Source organism: Ovis canadensis, chromosome 17 (genome assembly GCF_042477335.2).
Source record: "Ovis canadensis isolate MfBH-ARS-UI-01 breed Bighorn chromosome 17, ARS-UI_OviCan_v2, whole genome shotgun sequence".
Taxonomy (NCBI): domain Eukaryota; kingdom Metazoa; phylum Chordata; class Mammalia; order Artiodactyla; family Bovidae; genus Ovis; species Ovis canadensis.
In genome coordinates, this window is record NC_091261.1 from 82399796 (window position 1) to 82416541 (window position 16746).

Consider the following 16746-nt stretch of genomic DNA (forward strand, 5'->3'; position numbering starts at 1 on the left):
ACAACAGAGGATGAGATGGCTGGATGGCATCACCGACTCGATGGACCCGAGTTTGAGCAAGCTCTGGGAATTGTTGATGGACAGGGAAGCCTGGCGTGCTGCAGTCCACGGGGTTGCAAAGAGCTGGACGTGACGGAGCAAGTGAACTGAACTGACTCCTTTCAGGGCAGGGAGGTAGTCAGATTCTGAAGATGCCTTAGAGGTAAAAGGTCGACCTGGCAGCATCTGCTAAGGCTCGCCATGCAGTAGCTTCCTTCTGGGCATTTACAGCCAGAGGGCGGCAGGGCCAGGCTGGGCCTGGGCACTTGAACCAGGGGCCAGGATTCCCTCCCACCTCAGTGGCACTAAGGCCCTGATTCCTGTGCTGCATGAGGTCAACAAGGCTGCTCGCATGTTATCTTCCCAGAAACCCAAAAAAGACGGCAGGAAGCCGGCAGGGCTCGCCTCCGAGTTAGGGCTGCAGCTGGTCTGTCTGCCCTCCGTCATGCCCTCTGTAACAGCACACGCTGCCCGGTAACAGGAAAGTCCAGAAACTGAAGACACAGCAATAAAGGGTGCGGCCCCTCTCTGCTGAGGCGAGGCAGGGCCCGGCCCACACCTCCCTGTGGAGGCGAGGGCGGCGACAGCCAGCCAGCAGCCCTGAGCCGGCAGCAAGGGCCAGAGGACAGGAGCCAGCGTGGGGCCGGGGGCCTCGAGGGTGGTGGGCAGAGCGCGTGCGAGGAGCGGCTCTCCACAGGTGGTACTTCCCTGGCACACCCGTGGCCAGCGTGTCATCTGACACAAGTGGCGGATGGTCCTAACAAGGCCGAGACCTCAAGCCAGCCTAGTGACCGGTGATGGCAGGAGGCAGGCTGGAGTCTCACAGACCCCAAATGAAAAGCAAAGTGCTGGGCAGAAAAACTGTTCCGTAAGCCCTCTCCTCATTTTGGCGAAAGAAAGAAAGTGAGGGCGGGTGTAAGCCAGGAAGCACAGCCCTTCTCGCCAAGCCTCTGCCCCCCCCCCCGGGGTGCGGCATTCCCTGCAGCCCCACGGAGCCCCGGCCACCAGGCCCCGTGGGCTCCATTGCTTCCCAGGGTGTCGGGTCCACAGGCACCAACTTCAGCACAGATGACCCTGATGCTAGAACTAACCAAGCAGGCAAGGACCATCAAGTAATGACTACAAAGACGTTCAAAGACTCACAGGAAAAGACAGAAGAGGTGACAGAGATTTGTCAGCAAAGTACAAAGCATGAGAAAGAAAGGGGAACCCTAGGCCTGAGAATTATAATCCTGAAACAAAACTTAACACTGAAAGTGGTTTCCTGACAGAGCGCCTAAGGCAGGGACCGTCCGGGGAAACTGCACAGAGCCCGACCGAAGTGGGCCAGACTGTGAGGCAGGGAACGCGGCCCGCGGGAGGGCCGGTGTCCGTGGGCACCACCATTGTCTCGAGGTCCAAAACGAGCATCCCCAGAGCCCAAGTGAGGAGACGGGGAAAATGGCGTGAAAAGTACGAAACACTGGCCTCAAGTTTTGCAAGTGTGATGAAGAGTCTGAAATCTCTAAATTTAGTAAGTCCAGGAAGTCCCAACATAAAATACACAGGAAATCATACACAGGCACCTAAGACTCAAGTTATTAAAAGATCAAAGATCGAAACCACACAGCCGTCAATTCAGGACCGCAGACCCGGGAAAACCTGCCTCTGTGCAGGATGAAGGAGCATGTTCCCGCCGCCTGCAGCCCAGGAAGTGCGGAGAGAACCGCGGAGCCGGGCTCCCACGGGAGGAGCGGACATGGTTTGGACAGACCCGCCGGCTCAGGAAAAGCCCAGCGACACACACAGCCCTGTTACGAGGCGCGTGTCACCTGCAGCAGCAACACAGACGGACGCGAGCCACGCACGAGCTCTGATGGGACGGGACACAGCCGTGACCACAGCGCCCCCTCCCCACAGTGACAAGAGCCGCGTGAGATGGCCAGGTGGACACAGCGTGCAGGGCCCATGCCGTCACCCTGGGCACGCGGTCGGAACCTGCCGCGGGCCCTGAAGACAGCCCAGCACCAGCCGACCTCCCTCTGGGGGGGCACGGCCAGTGACCCCTCACCTCAGCCACGAGTGTGCCCCTGCCTGAACAACCCAGTTGCATCCTTGGAAATTATCCAGCTAACCCCCTCAGGGGCAAGAACACAGAACCCCCTTCTGACCATGCATCTCAGCTTAATAAAAGCAGGAAAACCGAGGCACATCCGCGTCACCATGGCAATTAATGGGAATCTTGGAAACATAAATCTGTTTCAGATGTTATGTGACCCTCCTCTCCTTGGGCCCCTCCAGCAGGAAGTCCAGAAACATGGGCACAGGGGGCTGCCCTCCTGGGCAGCTGGGACCTGGCTGCTGTGGATAAACACAAGCGCCCTGGTGGCTCAGACAGTTGAGTCTGCCTGCAGTGTGGGAGACGCGGGGTTAGATCCCTGGGTCGGAAAGATCCCCTGGAGAAGGAAATGGCAACCCACTCCAGTATTCTTGCCTGGAGAACCCCATGGACGGAGGAGCCTGGCGGGCTATGGTCCAAGGGGTCACACAGAGTCGGACACGGCAGGGATGGAAGCCACCGGCAGAGCGAGGGCGCCCCCTGCCGAGCGCTGGGGGAGCAACAGCGTCAGGCACCGCCGGTCCCTGAACCCAAGTCCCCTCTCAGCTGGGAAGCGTTCCTGGGGTCAGGCTTTCCCATCACCGTCTTGCTGACATGAGAGGCCCCCGGGGGGACAAGGGTGCTTGCCCGGGGTCTCCACGCTCCACAGCCAGGGGGCCAAGGCTGGTTCTCCACCCCTCGGGCCCCATGGCCAGCGTCTTACCGGCACCTCCACCCCGTTCTTGCCGGCCAGCAGCCACTCCCAGCAGGCCAGGGCGGTCTCCATGCCGTGCTCGTTGAACATCTGCAGGGGGGCCCAGCACAGGTGGTGGAGGAGCTGCGGGTCACAGTCTGCAACCAGGGGGACGCCGTTCAGAGGCCCCGCGCACGGCCGGCCGCGGCCCCCGCCCCCGCGCACAGCCGGCTGCGGCCCCCGCCCCCGCGCACGGCGGCACCTCTGCTGCTGATGAGTCTCGCTGTCAGCTTGAACATGGCCTGCGTGTACTGCTGAGCGTCACCGGCACCCAGTGCCGCCCTCAGCTCCTGGACCATCATCTTGTTCAGGTCCGAGGCGTGGCCTGTGGCGTCCGAGAACCGGATCATTCCGTACACCTGCAGGCAGTGGAGGCGCTCGTGGCCTGGCTGCCCAGCCCACAGATCCGTGCCCGCGCCGAGTGCCAGACAGTCCCCGCAGCCCACCTCCCGCCCCCAGAGCTCCTCCTCCAGAAGCACCTGCTGCTCCCAATGCTCTGGACGGACCCCCAGGGCAGGGGGGAGTCTGATGTGTTTCTCTCCAAGACTTGAGAAGAGCTCCCACCCCTTTCAAAGACTGGGCCCTCCCCAGAGACGCACCGCCCGCCACCCCTGGGCGGGGGAGGCACCTCGCCTGCGTAGCGGTTGCGCAGGTTCAGCGAGGCCATGAAGTTGGAATAGTCCTTCTTGACGCAGGCCGGCCGCTCCGCGAGCTGCGCCACCTGCACACACAGCACGTGGCCGCGCCGCCCAGCACGACCCCGCCTACCGCGCGGGCCCGCCCCCGCAGAGCGCCCGCCCCGCTCTCCGTCAGAAGCAGAGGCTGCGGCTCCGGAGTCTGGGGCCTGCCGCAAGCTCCCAGGCGGGGGCCGGACCCGGACCGCGGCGCACGTACCCCGAGGCTGGTGCTCTGCTTGTTGTAGCCGGCGTAGTGCAGGACGCCCTCCGTAGCCAGGGCCAGCCCCGTGTGCTGCGACAGGCCGGACACCCAGTTCTGGCGCTTGCTCAGGTACTCCTGCCACGGGACCGCGTCGCCGCGGAGCTGAGGCGTGCCTCTGCGCGGCAGGCAGGCAGCCAGCCAAGCCTCCAAGCCGGCGCCACCCCGCCGGCACCACCCTCCCCGGTCAGCTGCACTGAGCCCCTCCGCAGTCCCACCGCACGCCCCACCCCGGGCTGGCACATCTGCCCCAGGTGCCCCCACTGTCCCTGGTCCCACACACCAGCGCCGTGTCTGGGTAAAGCTCCCAACAGCTGGAGGGAGCTCACCAAGGCCGCTTCCTGCCGACCTCAAGGAAGTACCTGCAGGTGGGACTTGGTGACCGTGGGCGCCCACTTCATGGCCTCCTGAAGGATCATCCCGCAGCGCGCAGCGAAGTCCTTGACGATGCTCTGGCAGAGGGGGCGAGGGCAGGCAGCACTCAGCGCCCCAGGGCTGGGCTGTGGCCCCGGGCCCCGCTCGGCCCTGCCCGCCTACCTCTCGGGCCTCGTAGGTGTCCGGGACGGTGATGCGGTAGGGCACGTCGGGAATGTCGTAGTACGGCTGGTCCTTGTGGATGTCCTGGGAACGCAGGGCCCACCTCACGCCGCGTCCCCGCCTCGCGCCGCGTCCCCACGGGCGCCTCCTTCCCTGCCCCCACCCATCCGCGACGGGCGCCCCCCGCTCCCCACTTGGGGCGTGAGGCAGGCTCGGCGGGGGCAGGGCACTCACTGCGCTCAGCGACAGGGACAGGGTCTGCAGGATGTCCAGCATGGTCTTCAGCACCGTCCCGCTCCAGAGCAGGTGGGGGAACCTGCACCCAGAGCCCCCTGCTCAAGGCCCAGAGCCTGCCGCCCAGAGCTGTGCTCCTGAGACCACCCAACCCCATCGCCCTGGCCGCCACCGGCCAAGCCCCGCTGCTCCCCACGGGGCCCTCTGTCTCCATCCACGGCCCCTACCCCCACACTGAACACGGCAAGACGGGGCCCTTGAGCCACAGGGGCTGGGGGCACCGGCTGCACTCGCGGAAGCCCAAGTGTGGCGAGAGCCACGTGTGTGTGGCACCTTGGGGTTCACGGGAGGAGCTGCCGGGAGCCGGGCACCCACGGAGTAGGCTGCGGGCGTGGAGGCCGGCTCAGACACGCCCTCTGGCCCTGCCTGGACGGCATCTGCTTCGGGGACCATGCAGGCCCGTTCGCTGTCTGAGGCCATCACGTGGCCGTGGGGCAGGCCCGGGCTGCCCTCAGTGCCTTGCCCCGGCAGTCATTCCGGCAAGGCAGGGACAGCGTGGGGTGCAGGGGGCTCAGGGCGGGCCCGGTCCTCCTGTGAGCCAGGGGGACACCTGGGGCCTCTGGGGGGCTGCGGGCCGGGGGGCGGTGTGCGGCGCGGCAGGGAGCGGAGCTCACTTGTCCACCAGCCCGGAAAGGTACTTGTCGGCGACCCTGCGGATGCGCTTGTGGACATGGTTGAAGCTGACCAGCAGGAACTGCGCGTGCCGCTCCAGCTCCTCCTCGTTCTCCTTGGTCTTGGCCTGGGTTCGGAGCACACAGGCTGCAGACCCCGCGCGCGCGTTCTGGCGGGCACGCGGCAGGCCCCGCGCGCGCGCGTTCTGGCGGGCCTACCCCCAGGCTTACTTTCTCTGCCATCATGTTCAGGAAGGCGTCAAACACCTTGTCGGCGACGGCAATCACACACTGCATCATCCCTGTGACATGGGGGCGTCAGTGGGGGGCCGCCCCGCGCCCCCAGCCGCACCCGGATGTTCCCACCAGCCCCTTACAGGCGCCTTCCGAGTCAGCACGCGGCCCTCGCGGCAGCCTGTCTCTGCTCTCCCACTAAAACGCAAACAGCGCCCAGGCCGTGCGCTGCTTCTCTCTGCTGCCTCGACTCCAGTATTCCTGCGTGGTCTTGTCCCTTTTCTTACGTTAGGTTCGCTTCACTAGGGCTTTGGTGATGGGCACGCTTTGACAGCACAGAGAGGTTCGAGTGTGGGCCTGCTGGGACGGTGAACCTTGGGTCCATGCATAGCACCCAGGGGCCTGCAAGTCCTCATGTCTCACACAGACTCACGTCCTGAAAGCTCCCAGGAAAGGAGGACGCGGCCTTAAACCAGGTGTGGCCCACAGATCCTACTGCTGGAGGTGTGTGGGAGCCGCTGGGTCTGCTCAGGAGTGGCAGGCCTGCTGCAGCACGCAGGATGCCCCGGGGGGGGCAGGTGCCCCACGGCGAGCTGTCTGCTCTTGGCTGACTAGCCCCTCTAACCGCTGCTCGTGGGACGTCTCTGCCCATCAGCTGCAGGGCACCCTTCCTACCCAGTCACTGGCACCAGGGGTGGCTCTACACAGGTGCCCGACCTCTCCCTGGACCCCGTGGCTCCTTCCTGATCGCACGAGAGGAGCACCTACAGTCACTCATTTACAAACACTTGGAAGAAACGGGCTTCCCTGTAGCTCAGTTGGTTAAGAATCTGCCTGCAATGCAGGAGACCGGGTTTGATCCCTGGTTCAAGAAGATCCCCTAGAGAAGGAAATGGCAACCCACTCCAGTCCTCTCGCTGGGAAAATCCCCAGGGACAGAGGAGCCTGGCGGGCTACAATCCGTGGGGTCGCCACCACCAGTGGAGGAACAGTTAGCCGCTGCCCACACAGGCACACGGGGACACGCGCACACCCCCTCCTCCAAGACGGCGCCCTGGTGTGCCTTCCCTCTTCTAAGCAAGACAGCAGCGACGTATCCACGTGTGGGCTCTGCACCCTGGCCTTGGTCCTCTCAGCAGCAGTGTTAAGAAGCAAGACCGTGCCTCAGCCACGAGCCGCCCAGCGCATCCCTGCTCCCAGGGGCCCGGGCCACGTGCTACAGTCATGTTTCTGAGGCGGCGTGCAGCAGCGCGGAGCTGCCTTCTCCAAGCACACAGGGCGCACACTCCGCCTACACCACTAAACCCCAACGCACCTCAGCGGCCCGCCGTGCCGACTTACCGGACTTGTCTTTCTGGATCGCTTTGTCCTCAAAGTAGCAGAACATCACCTGGAAGCGGTCGGGGTCGGTGGAGCGCAGGACCCTGCGGGACGGCCCGGGTGAGGGCACAGCTCGGGCCGGCAGCTGCAGCACCGCCCGGATGGGCGAGGCCGTGAGCATGGCTGCCCCTTCTGGGGCCTTGAGGGCCATGTGTAGGGCTGGCGGCCGCGCCGGCGGCAGTTCAGCGGCCCGGGCCCAAGTGGAGGTGGCCTCCCGGAGCCCGGGGGCATCGGGGGCTCAGGGAGCAGGTGCACACGGAAGAGCGGGAGCCTGGGCTGGCGCCTCTAAGGACGCTGACACGCCAGGAGGAGCGGCACAGCCCGAGCCAGGACGGTGTGCACAGGGCCAGCCCGCGTACCTCATGTACTCCAGCCGGTAGACAGACAGCAGGTAGGTGGACATGGCGAAGTCCAGCTTGCCGATGAGAGTGGACACCTCGGGGGCCGGGTCCAGAAGGTTGACGATGGTGCTGCGCAGCTCGCTCAGCTCGGCCTGTGGGCGGCGGCGCTGCGTGGGTGCAGGTGGCTCCATCCCCGAAACCGGCCCCACAGACACGCAGGACCAGCCCTCTCATCCCCGGGAGCGTCCCGAAACCCTGCCTGGAGCACCGTGCTTGGCAGGGAGGCATCCTTACGGGCGTGACTGTGTCGTTCTTCATGGCTGAATTGTACTGGAGAACGGACCGCAGGGGCTCTCTGCTGGGGAAGGTGAGCAGCGGCGACTTGGTGGCGATCTCACAGACGCCCTCGTACCACTCCTCTGGCCAGAGTCCTGCAGGACGGGGAGGGCTGAGGCGCCACCTGGCTCGGGAGGCGCCCCACTGGGGCCCACGCTGACAGCGGCTCTAGCCGTGGGCCCCTTGCCTGAGCCCGTCTCAGGATGGGAACAGAAACAAGTCTGTTTCCTAAGCGAGGCAGGGCCCCCGAAGGCACGTGGTGTCCCAGAGCCCTAAAGCGCGTCCCCACTGTGGAGGCAGCAGGCACACCGGCCGCCCTGCGCGTGCACACGCCCTGCCAGGCCCCTGGGCCTCACTCTGCACTGTCCCCGGGGCCCTACCTGAACCCTCCACGGCAAAGCCCATCAGCACCGAGTACAGCCAAAAGTCCCGGAAGAGCTTCTGCAGTCTCGGCTTTGGCTCCTTGATGGGCGGCAGCCGCCGGGTGAGCTGGGGAGGAGAGGCAGAGAAGGGGGCTGTCTGCACGTGGAGCTGAGCCCTACGGACGCGAGCCCGCGACCCGCCCTCCAGGCCTCCTCTCAGAGGAGCAGCCACCTGGCCCAGCAGGGGACGGCTGGACCAGCGGCCCCCAGCAGGCCCCCTGGAAACCCTCCCGGGCCCTCGAGTGCAGGCAGGCTTTGTGCCGGGAGGACCAGCCATGCTTCACCGCCAGTGAGCGGGCGGCAGCAGCCCCAGGACCTCGGCCGGGTGCTCACAGGAGGGCGGCGTGCCCGCGGGGGCACCAGGCCCGAGGCGGGGGTGCGGGGGTGTGGGGTTGCGGGCAGGGAGGCGCAGGGACCATGGGCAGAGCCCAGTGCATGAAGCAGGTGACAGGTGAGCCTCTCGGGCCTGGACTCCCCGCAGCCGCCCCCATGGCAGCGTCCCGCTGTGTGTGCGCGCGCGAGTGCGTGTGTGTTGGGGGGCTCAGGTATGGAGAACGGTAAACGCACACAGCACCTGGCAGACGCGTAGACCCTCCCGAGCTTCTGGGAGAGGCCACGCCCCCACACGGTGCTAACTAACCCACCGCAAGTGGGTCTCCCCAGCTCAAACGTGCACTACGACCTATAAGCACCGAGTACGTGCCAGGTTGGTGGCCAGGAACGGTGATGCCCACTGCTGTGGGGGTATGGCAAGGGGTAGGATGATAATCAATACAACCCTTCTTGGAAAGTGAGTTCAAAATACGCACCATAAACAAGACACCCTGGGGCTTCCTGGCAGTCCACAGTTGTGACTGGACTAGCACTGCCAGGGGCCCGGGTTAAGCCCCTGGTCGGGGACGAAGACCCTGCAAGCTGTGCAGCACGACCCAAACAAACGGAACCCCACAACCAGACCCAGAGGCGCCCAGGGCCGACGGCCCCTGCCAACGCCCCGAGAACCTCCGGAGACCGGAACCCCACAAAGTAGACCCAGAGGCACCCAGGCCCCGGAGCCTCGGTGCGACCCTGCTTCCCGGCGACACAGGGGAGTTGGGCTGGGTGCCCTGCAGGGACCAGGGCCGGCACGCAGGACTGGGCCAGGGTCTCCTTGTGGCCCCCTCGGCCGAGAACTGAGGTCGGCATGCACGGTGGTGGGGGCCCACATCCAGGGTAGCGTCGAAACCACCCCCATGACACAACCCAGCTCTGGCCACAGGGTCCTGATGGCTCGTCCACAAGGAGACAGACGGGCCTCCAAATGTGGCGTCGCAGCTGCTGGGCGGTGACCGGGCACACAGCGGGGCTTTGTGCTGACGAGGCTGGGGGGCGGTGTTTCACCTGCGACCTGTGTACTTTGGAAGACTGCAACTGCAGCCCAGCACCAAAGGTCGCAGAAGCGCGCGGCCGACCTTGGCCGATTCTGCCCCTGCAGAGCCACTCTGCACCAGCGGCACAGAGGTGAGTAGGTCTCCAACCTTTCTGCGGGTGAGGTGGGTGACGGGCTTGTTTCTCTGTCTGGCAACACCTTCCCATAGTCCCTACCGCTGTTTTCGGAATGGAAGGGTCTTCTGTCCATCTTGCCCGCCCGTGAGGAGGGTCTGCACAAGCTTAAGGACCTGAACTGGGGACAGGGCTGGTCGGGGGGGCATCCTGGTTCTGGGGTGTCACAATCGGTTCAGGAAGATGTGTCTATGTGTGTGTCACACGTGTGCAAACACACACGCAGACAGACCTGGCGAGCCCGGGGACAGGGCCCGGGGGTGGCGAGCCCGGGGACAGGGCCCGGGGGTGGCGAGCCTGGGGACACAGGCCTGGGGGTCTGCTGTGCTGAGTCTGAAGGCCCATCCCCTTTAAGAGCGTCCTCAGCTGTCAGCCACGCTCCTCCTGGGCCGGGGGACAGCAGCCAGCATGAGGCGGCGCCACAGAACAGGCCCAGGAAAGCAAGCTGTCACATGGTTCACCTTGAGAAAGCACTGCTTCTCCTCAAACATACTACCCTGGATTTAAACACAACCGAGCGATAATTCTGAAGCATCTTACTTAACTCCTATGATGCTGAATGCCAAGATGACAGAGAGGTGTACCTTCCAGGTCCCTAGCTTTTATCCACAGGACGCGAGGTCTCAGGAGATACACCCTGCTCCCTCTGACGAGGGCGTAATGAGCGTGATGGGCTTGTCAGCATGGAACACGCAAGAGGACACGGAACGCTCCCACTTGTGCTGAGTGCACACGGGCAGACACAGGCGCCTTCGCCTCCACCTCCCTGTCGGCTCTGACTGCCTCCTGAACCCTCGATTACAACAGAGGGGTCAAAGTCGCGAGCCACGCGCCTGTCCCTCTCCAAATGTGGTGCTCCGGGCATGCGGCTGGCCGCACTCACAGGGCTGAGGGCCGAGCGCTGGACACTGCGGAGGGGCCATGACCCTGGGTCCGGTTGAGCCCCTGACCCAGCACAGGCGGGACCTGCAGGCTGGCACTCAGCACGGAGCTCCCGGCCTGGCCCCGTGCACAGGCAGTGGCTCGGGCAGGACTCACGGAGCTCCAGGGGCCTCAGTGCACTGAGCCCGTCCTCAGGGCCAACCAGCCCAGCTCCACCTCACAGGAGCCCACGGTGCTCTCCCAGCCTGGGTGGGGAACAGAAGTCCTGGTCCCCAGAGGCCCAGCAGACGGCTGCACACCCGCACACTGAACAAGACATGCCCCCGCAGGGGACTGAAGGGACACTGGGTGCTGTCCCCCTCCTGGGAACCGGGCACGCCGACAGCTACGCTCTCCCCAGGGGCAGTGCCCAGCCAGGGAGGCGGGCACGCAGGGGAGGGGCGGCAGGCAGACCCCCCCCCCGGGGCACCCCGCTCCCATGGAGGAAGCCCCTCAGGCCTCTGGTACGCGCTTCTAACAGCACCCCCACACCCTGACCCAGGGCACTATGGGGATCCTGGTGGAGACGGGGCCCTCCCGCAGCAGCGGGCAGTGACTGGCAGATCTAAGATGCTCACCCCTCACCCCCCGGGGCTGTGAGCGGCCCGGGCGACCCCTGCACCGCAGACGCGGCCCAGGTCACGCAGATTAGACCCCGCGGACTCCCAGCACAGGAGGTGGCCCCCAGCCCCTGCCAGCACCGTCCTCGTGAGCCCTCCGCACTGCACGCGGGCCCCCGGCCGACGGGGGGACACCACGGTGCCTCCAGGGCCCCGGGTGTCACTCGAAAAATTGACCCGAACTCAGTACACGAGTGGGAAGGAAACTCCCTGGGTCCCCAGGCCCCAGGGTTTTGCCCACCTTTCCACCAGGGGTTCTGAGCGGTGCCCCTCACAAGGCCCCACGGAACATCAGGCGTGTCTGTCTTCTACCGGATCCCAGCGTGTCTGGGGACGGGCACCCGGGGCCCCGCTGGTGTGGGGGCTCCCAGGCCGTTCTCACGCGTCTGCTCTCCCCCAGCTCCAGCTCCTCCGGGATGCGGTGCCCCCTGCGCCCGTTCCTGCTGGCCCTCCTCCTGGCATCTGCCTGCAGGACCCTTGGCCCGCGGGGGCGGCGAGATGGCGGTGGGGGCGAGCCCGAGTCCGCGGAGCCCCAGTGGGGGCGGCTGAAGGGCAGCAACGTGAGCCGGCCCCTGCCGGCCGCCGCCTTCCACGAGGAGAACACGGTCACCACCGAGTGGGCCACGGACGGGGAGGAGGAGGAGGACTACCTGGACCTGGGCCAGATCTTCGGGGAGGACGGCGACGACTACGGCGACGTCGTGGACGCGGACCCGCCCCCGCGCCCCGGGGCGGGCGCCGGCAGCGTGCTCCCGCTCTTCCCCGGCAAGAGCCGCGTGCAGCGGCTCAACCTCCTCAACGCGCAGTTCGGCTTCGAGCTGTACCGGGCGCTGGCGGCGCGGGCAGGCTCGGCCGACAACGTCTTCCTGGCGCCAGTGGGCGTGTCGGCCGCCTTGGCCATGCTCTCCCTGGGCCTGGCGGGCGACACCCACCGGGAGGTGCACGCGGCCCTGCGCTTCGCCGAGTTTGTCAACGCCAGCACCACCTACGAGCTGGGCACCGTCCACAACCTGTTCCGGAAGCTGACCCACCGCCTCTTCCGCAGGGACTTCGGGTACACGCTGCGCTCTGTCAGTGACCTCTACGTGCAGAAGCAGCTCCCGGTCCTGGACGACTTCAAGGCCAAGGTCCGGGAGTACTACTTCGCAGAGGTCCGGGCGGCCGACTTCTCCGATCCGGCCTTCCTCGCCCACACGAACCGGCACGTGGCCCGGCTCACCAAGGGCCTCATACGAGAGGCGCTGCAGGACGTGGACCCCGCGACGCAGATGCTGCTCCTCAACTGCCTCTACTTCAAAGGTAGGAGGCAGCACGGGCCCGGGCTGGACTCGCGGGCAGGGCAGCGAGGCCTGCAGCCTCCACCTCCACTACCCCTGCAGAGCCAGGCTCAGGGTGGCTTGCAGGGTCAGGGAAGGCCCCGGCGAGGAAGCCCGTGGTTCACGCCTCGCTGCGGCCACTACAGGCTGCTGCTGTCAGCGTCTCCGTCTCACCACTGCAGGTGAGGGCTGCTCAGCGTCCCCTCCCGCCCGTGCCAGACCTGAGCTGGTGCCTCTCTCTGCATCAGGCCCACCTGGATCTCAGTTTTCTTATTCTCTTTCGGGTCGGACCAACGGCTGGAGACCGGCTGGGCCTGAGGAGCTCACATTCACAGCCCCCTCCTCCCCAGACAGCTGGGGCGGGGAAATCAAGCCCACATTTAGACTTACTGCTCTGGGCCAGCAGCGAGGCACCTCCAAACCCCACACACGTGCACACAGGCTCCTGGGACCCCAGAGAGTAGGCAGTGCGGGTCTGTAAAGCCCAGGCCTGGCTCGCAATGCCCTGTGGGCACCCCAGCCAGGACACCCCAGCAGCCCCCCCGCCCAGGGAGCCGGCAGGCAGCCAGGAGCAGCAGGGCCGCGGGACAGCCGCGTGCGTGCCTGTGGTCAGGGCAGCCTCTGAGCAGCGCTTCTCCAGTGCGGCCCCCACAGCAGCTGCATCCGTGCCACCCGGGCCCGGCCCAAACCAGACGTGCGGGGCAGACCGTGGGGGGCGGTGCGGCCTGTCTCAGCGACCCCCATGCCGCTGTCACAGAGGCCCTGCCTCGCTGACCTCACAGGGTCCTGGGTGAGCAAATTCCCGGCGGAAATGACACACAAGCACAGCTTCCGGCTGAGTGAGCGGGAGGTGGTCAAGGTCCCCATGATGCACACCAAGGGTGCCTTCCTGGCAGCCAGCGATCAGGAGCTGGGCTGCGACGTGCTGCGGCTGGACTACGTGGGGGGCGTCAGCATGCTCGTGGTGGTCCCACACAAGCTGTCGGGGATGAAGACCCTGGAGGGCCAGCTGACACCCCAGGCAGTGGAGCGGTGGCAGAGGAGCATGACCAACAGGTGCCTCGGGGGCAGGGGGCGCCGGGCCGCGGTCGCTTTAGGGGAAGGGGTGTTGTCCCCCAGGCCACTGTGAGTTCAGCCCAGAGCTCTTGCTCGGGCAGAGGTGGTCAGGGCGCACCAGTGAGAAAAGGCGTGGGGACAGGAGCGGCGTGGCTCTGCCACAGCCCTGCCACGGCCCTGGGGTCGTCCGCCGCGCCTGTCCGTCTCGGGTCCCTGTCAGGACAGGCTCTGTGGTTGGTCGGAGCGGGAGGGACGCATCCGTCACCTCCCAGTCTCCCTGGGCCCGTGTGAAGACGTGACCCTGGTCCAGGCCTCCCTGTAGAACCAGAGCACAGACGGAGCAGGAGCCGGGGGAAAGGCAGGCCTGCCCAGAAGCCAGGCCGTTGTGCGGGCCGCAGGCAGGCACGGCTGCTACACCTCAGGGAATGGGGCTCCTCTGGGATGCGACGTGGGCAGAAACATGCTCTCTTCCCGACCAGGACACGGGAGGTGCTCCTGCCCAAGTTCAAGCTGGAGAAGGACTATGACCTGGTGGGGGCCCTGCGGGCCCTGGGGGTCACGGCGCTCTTTGACAAGCACAGCAACACCACGGGGATCACGGGCCAGAGGATCGTCATCGACCTGGTAACACCCGCCCTCACCCGCCCCGTCTGGGCAGGGCCCCCGAGCCCCCACCCCGCCTGCGGACCCTGGGCCTGCTCATCGAGCGCCCTGGGGAGTCCCACGTGGCCGCGGTGCACACCACAGAGGTGACACTGTTCAGCCCCTTGCACAGCACAGCCCCAGCTTAGCTGACGGGTGGGCACCGAGTCCCGAGGGCTGTCCAGACCCAGTGAGCCCGGCCTCTCCCATCACCCCGCCCCTTCCCGGGAGGACACAAGCCTCTGCACCCCAACCCCGAGTGTGACCGCTGCCCCCTCGCGCGTCCCTTGTGCCCGACGCAGTTCAAGCACCAAGGCGCCATCACGGTCAACGAGGAGGGCACGCAGGCCGCGGCCGTGACCGCCGTGGGGTTCATGCCGCTGTCCGCCCAGGTCCGCTTCAGCGTCGACCGGCCCTTCCTGTTCCTCATCTACGAGCACCGCACCGGCTGCCTGCTCTTCCTGGGCCGGGTCGCCAACCCCACCCGGCCTTAGTGGCGGGGCCTGGGCGTCTCGAGTGCTTTGGGGCATCCACCATCCTATTTCCCTTCTGACAACCACCACGAGGTGCCTGCGCCGGGACCCCGTGGCCCAGCCCCCTTTCCGGGAGACGCGGATGAGGAGGCGACGCTCGTACCGTCAAGCCTGCAGGACAGCTGTCACTGAAGGGTGCTGGCGCAGACACAAGGCCCCCTCCTCACAGGTCAGCCCCAGGCCCAGCCGTGCCCCTCTGCCACCCAAAGCTGCTCCCCACTATGGAGCATGAGGGCCCCCAAGATGCTGACAGCCAGCCCCTCCTCAAGTGAGGCCCAGCCCGCTGGCAGAGGCATGTCTGCTCAGAGCAGGGCGTGGGCCGCAGGCACGCCTCCCACGCAGGGCTTAATAAACGTGACGCTTTTACCGGGTGTGCCCTCCTCTCATAAGCACAAGTAACTGAGGGAAGCCGAGTTCACACTGCCCGACGCCCCGGAGTGCTGGAGGCTGAGAGCGACCTGAGGGCCCCACGGTGACCCAGGGCAGGGCACGCCTTCGGCTCGGACACGGCAGCGCAGCTGGGGCTGGGGGCCGCGTGCACGGTGCGGCCCGAGACCCACTCGCACCTCCGGCGCTCTGAGGCGAGCTCTCTGCCTCAGGCTCCCCGTCTGTGAAATGGGGGTGACAGAGCCCTGCCTCGCAGGACTGCAGTGAGGATAAAGTGGGTCACTGCCTGAAGGGGATCGGCACAGTCCTGGGGCAGCCACCCAGCCTGGGGGCCCTAACGGGGGCCTTGCTGGGCCCCTCGCCTTCTCCGCCTGAGGTGAAGTATAGACTCCTGCGGACAGACGCCACTCCCACGAGAGAACGGGCACAGCTTTCAGAGGGGCCAGTGAGCTGAAAGTGTTAGTCCACGACCCTGTGTTACGGCTCCGGGAGAATGAGTGACCCGCCCAAGGCCCCGGAGCTGCAAGGGGCCCCTGGCCGAGCAGCCTGAGTGGACCTTTTCCACGGCCTGTCACGTGGCTGCGGCTCAAGCCGCAGGTTCCAACTGTGGAACCTGGGACATTCTGAGGAGCGTTCACAGAGTCGCAGGACACAGCCCACGACCCTCAGGCAGGAAGGCGCCTCGGTGGCCAGGGGACCCAGCTCCCTGACCCCGGGCTCCAAGGTCACCCAGGAGGGAGCGGCTGCCTTAGGGCAGGAACCCCTACTTCCCGCCCAGACCCACTGGCTAGTGCCCTCGACAGGGTAACTCAGGACAGCGTGCCACCAAAAGGCCCCAAGCTGGAAAGAGTGTAGAACATCAGAGCAAACCAACACGGAGGGAAGCCAGCGCCTCCACGCACATCCGGTTGCTTGGAGCAAAGGCTGGAACCACGCTCTCCAGGCTCCGCGTTAAGCAACACAACCAATATTTGTCCCCTCGCCCCCAGTGTAACCATTAACTTGCTGACTCCACAGCACGTACCCCGTTCACGTGACGGTCACGGCAGCGAGGCAGACAGTTTCAGGTGAGCGAGCGCTGGCCGGCCACAGCTCACAAGTCTGCCTGCCCTGACCACCGGCCCCCCAGACGGCCGCCCCGCCTTTCCGAGCAGCTCTGCTGGCAGGCGGAGTGTGCGTGGGGGCTGGGACGCCCACTAGGACCCCACAGGCAGGGCCAGGGCTCCACCCCTGCCCCGGTGACCCTGACACCCGTGTGCTAACTCACAGTGCACACGTGTGCTCAGCCACGTCAGCCTGTCCACCTCCCTGCGACCCTGTGGACTGTAGCCCGCCAGGCTCCTCTGTCCATGGGATTCTCCAGGCAAGAACACCGGAGGGGGTTCCCGTGCCCTCCTCCAGGGGATCCTCCCAACCTGGGGATCGAACCTGGGGCAGAGGCAGCATGCTCCCTCCACTCAGCCTGTGACGCCTCACCAACAGAGCTGAGAACTACATATACGCCAGTCGGCTGTGGGCTCCTGTCCACCTTGGCCAGCACACACCACATCCCCAGCGGCCCCCAGACTCACATGATGAACACCCCCAGAGCAAGCCCCCAGACCCCTTTCCCGAAACACCGATGGGCTCTCCACCCACCCGCCTGGCCTCCACTTCTGGGGTTGCCCTGCAGCTGGGGGTCAGCCCCTGTGTAGCTCCAGCTGAGGACACACGCGTACGGGCTCGAGATTCGAGTGATGAGGGAGCTGGCAGCAGACGCAGGGGCTCC

The 16746-nt window shown here is 66.0% G+C and overlaps 2 protein-coding genes across 4 annotated transcripts in view; one reads left to right on the plus strand and one right to left on the minus strand.

Moving 5' to 3' along the window:
• PI4KA (phosphatidylinositol 4-kinase alpha) overlaps positions 1–16746 on the minus strand; it is a 57192-nt gene that overhangs the window by 12830 nt on the left and 27616 nt on the right. For all 3 annotated transcript variants that reach the window (XM_069558442.1, XM_069558441.1, XM_069558443.1), the window contains exons 20-32: positions 7920–8028; positions 7498–7634; positions 7222–7355; positions 6824–6906; positions 5480–5550; positions 5252–5376; positions 4578–4659; positions 4344–4427; positions 4169–4258; positions 3765–3884; positions 3499–3591; positions 3073–3229; positions 2841–2968 (exon numbers count right to left, since the gene is read on the minus strand). In XM_069558442.1, the coding sequence (XP_069414543.1) occupies positions 2841–2968; positions 3073–3229; positions 3499–3591; positions 3765–3884; positions 4169–4258; positions 4344–4427; positions 4578–4659; positions 5252–5376; positions 5480–5550; positions 6824–6906; positions 7222–7355; positions 7498–7634; positions 7920–8028 (1413 nt within the window). The remainder of the gene's footprint in view (positions 1–2840; positions 2969–3072; positions 3230–3498; positions 3592–3764; positions 3885–4168; positions 4259–4343; positions 4428–4577; positions 4660–5251; positions 5377–5479; positions 5551–6823; positions 6907–7221; positions 7356–7497; positions 7635–7919; positions 8029–16746) is intronic.
• SERPIND1 (serpin family D member 1) lies at positions 9247–14957 on the plus strand. The gene is made up of 5 exons (XM_069558444.1): positions 9247–9461; positions 11445–12343; positions 13143–13416; positions 13896–14040; positions 14361–14957. Exons 1-5 carry the CDS (start codon positions 9262–9264, stop codon positions 14550–14552), a joined length of 1710 nt encoding a protein of 569 aa, XP_069414545.1. The 5' UTR covers positions 9247–9261; the 3' UTR covers positions 14553–14957.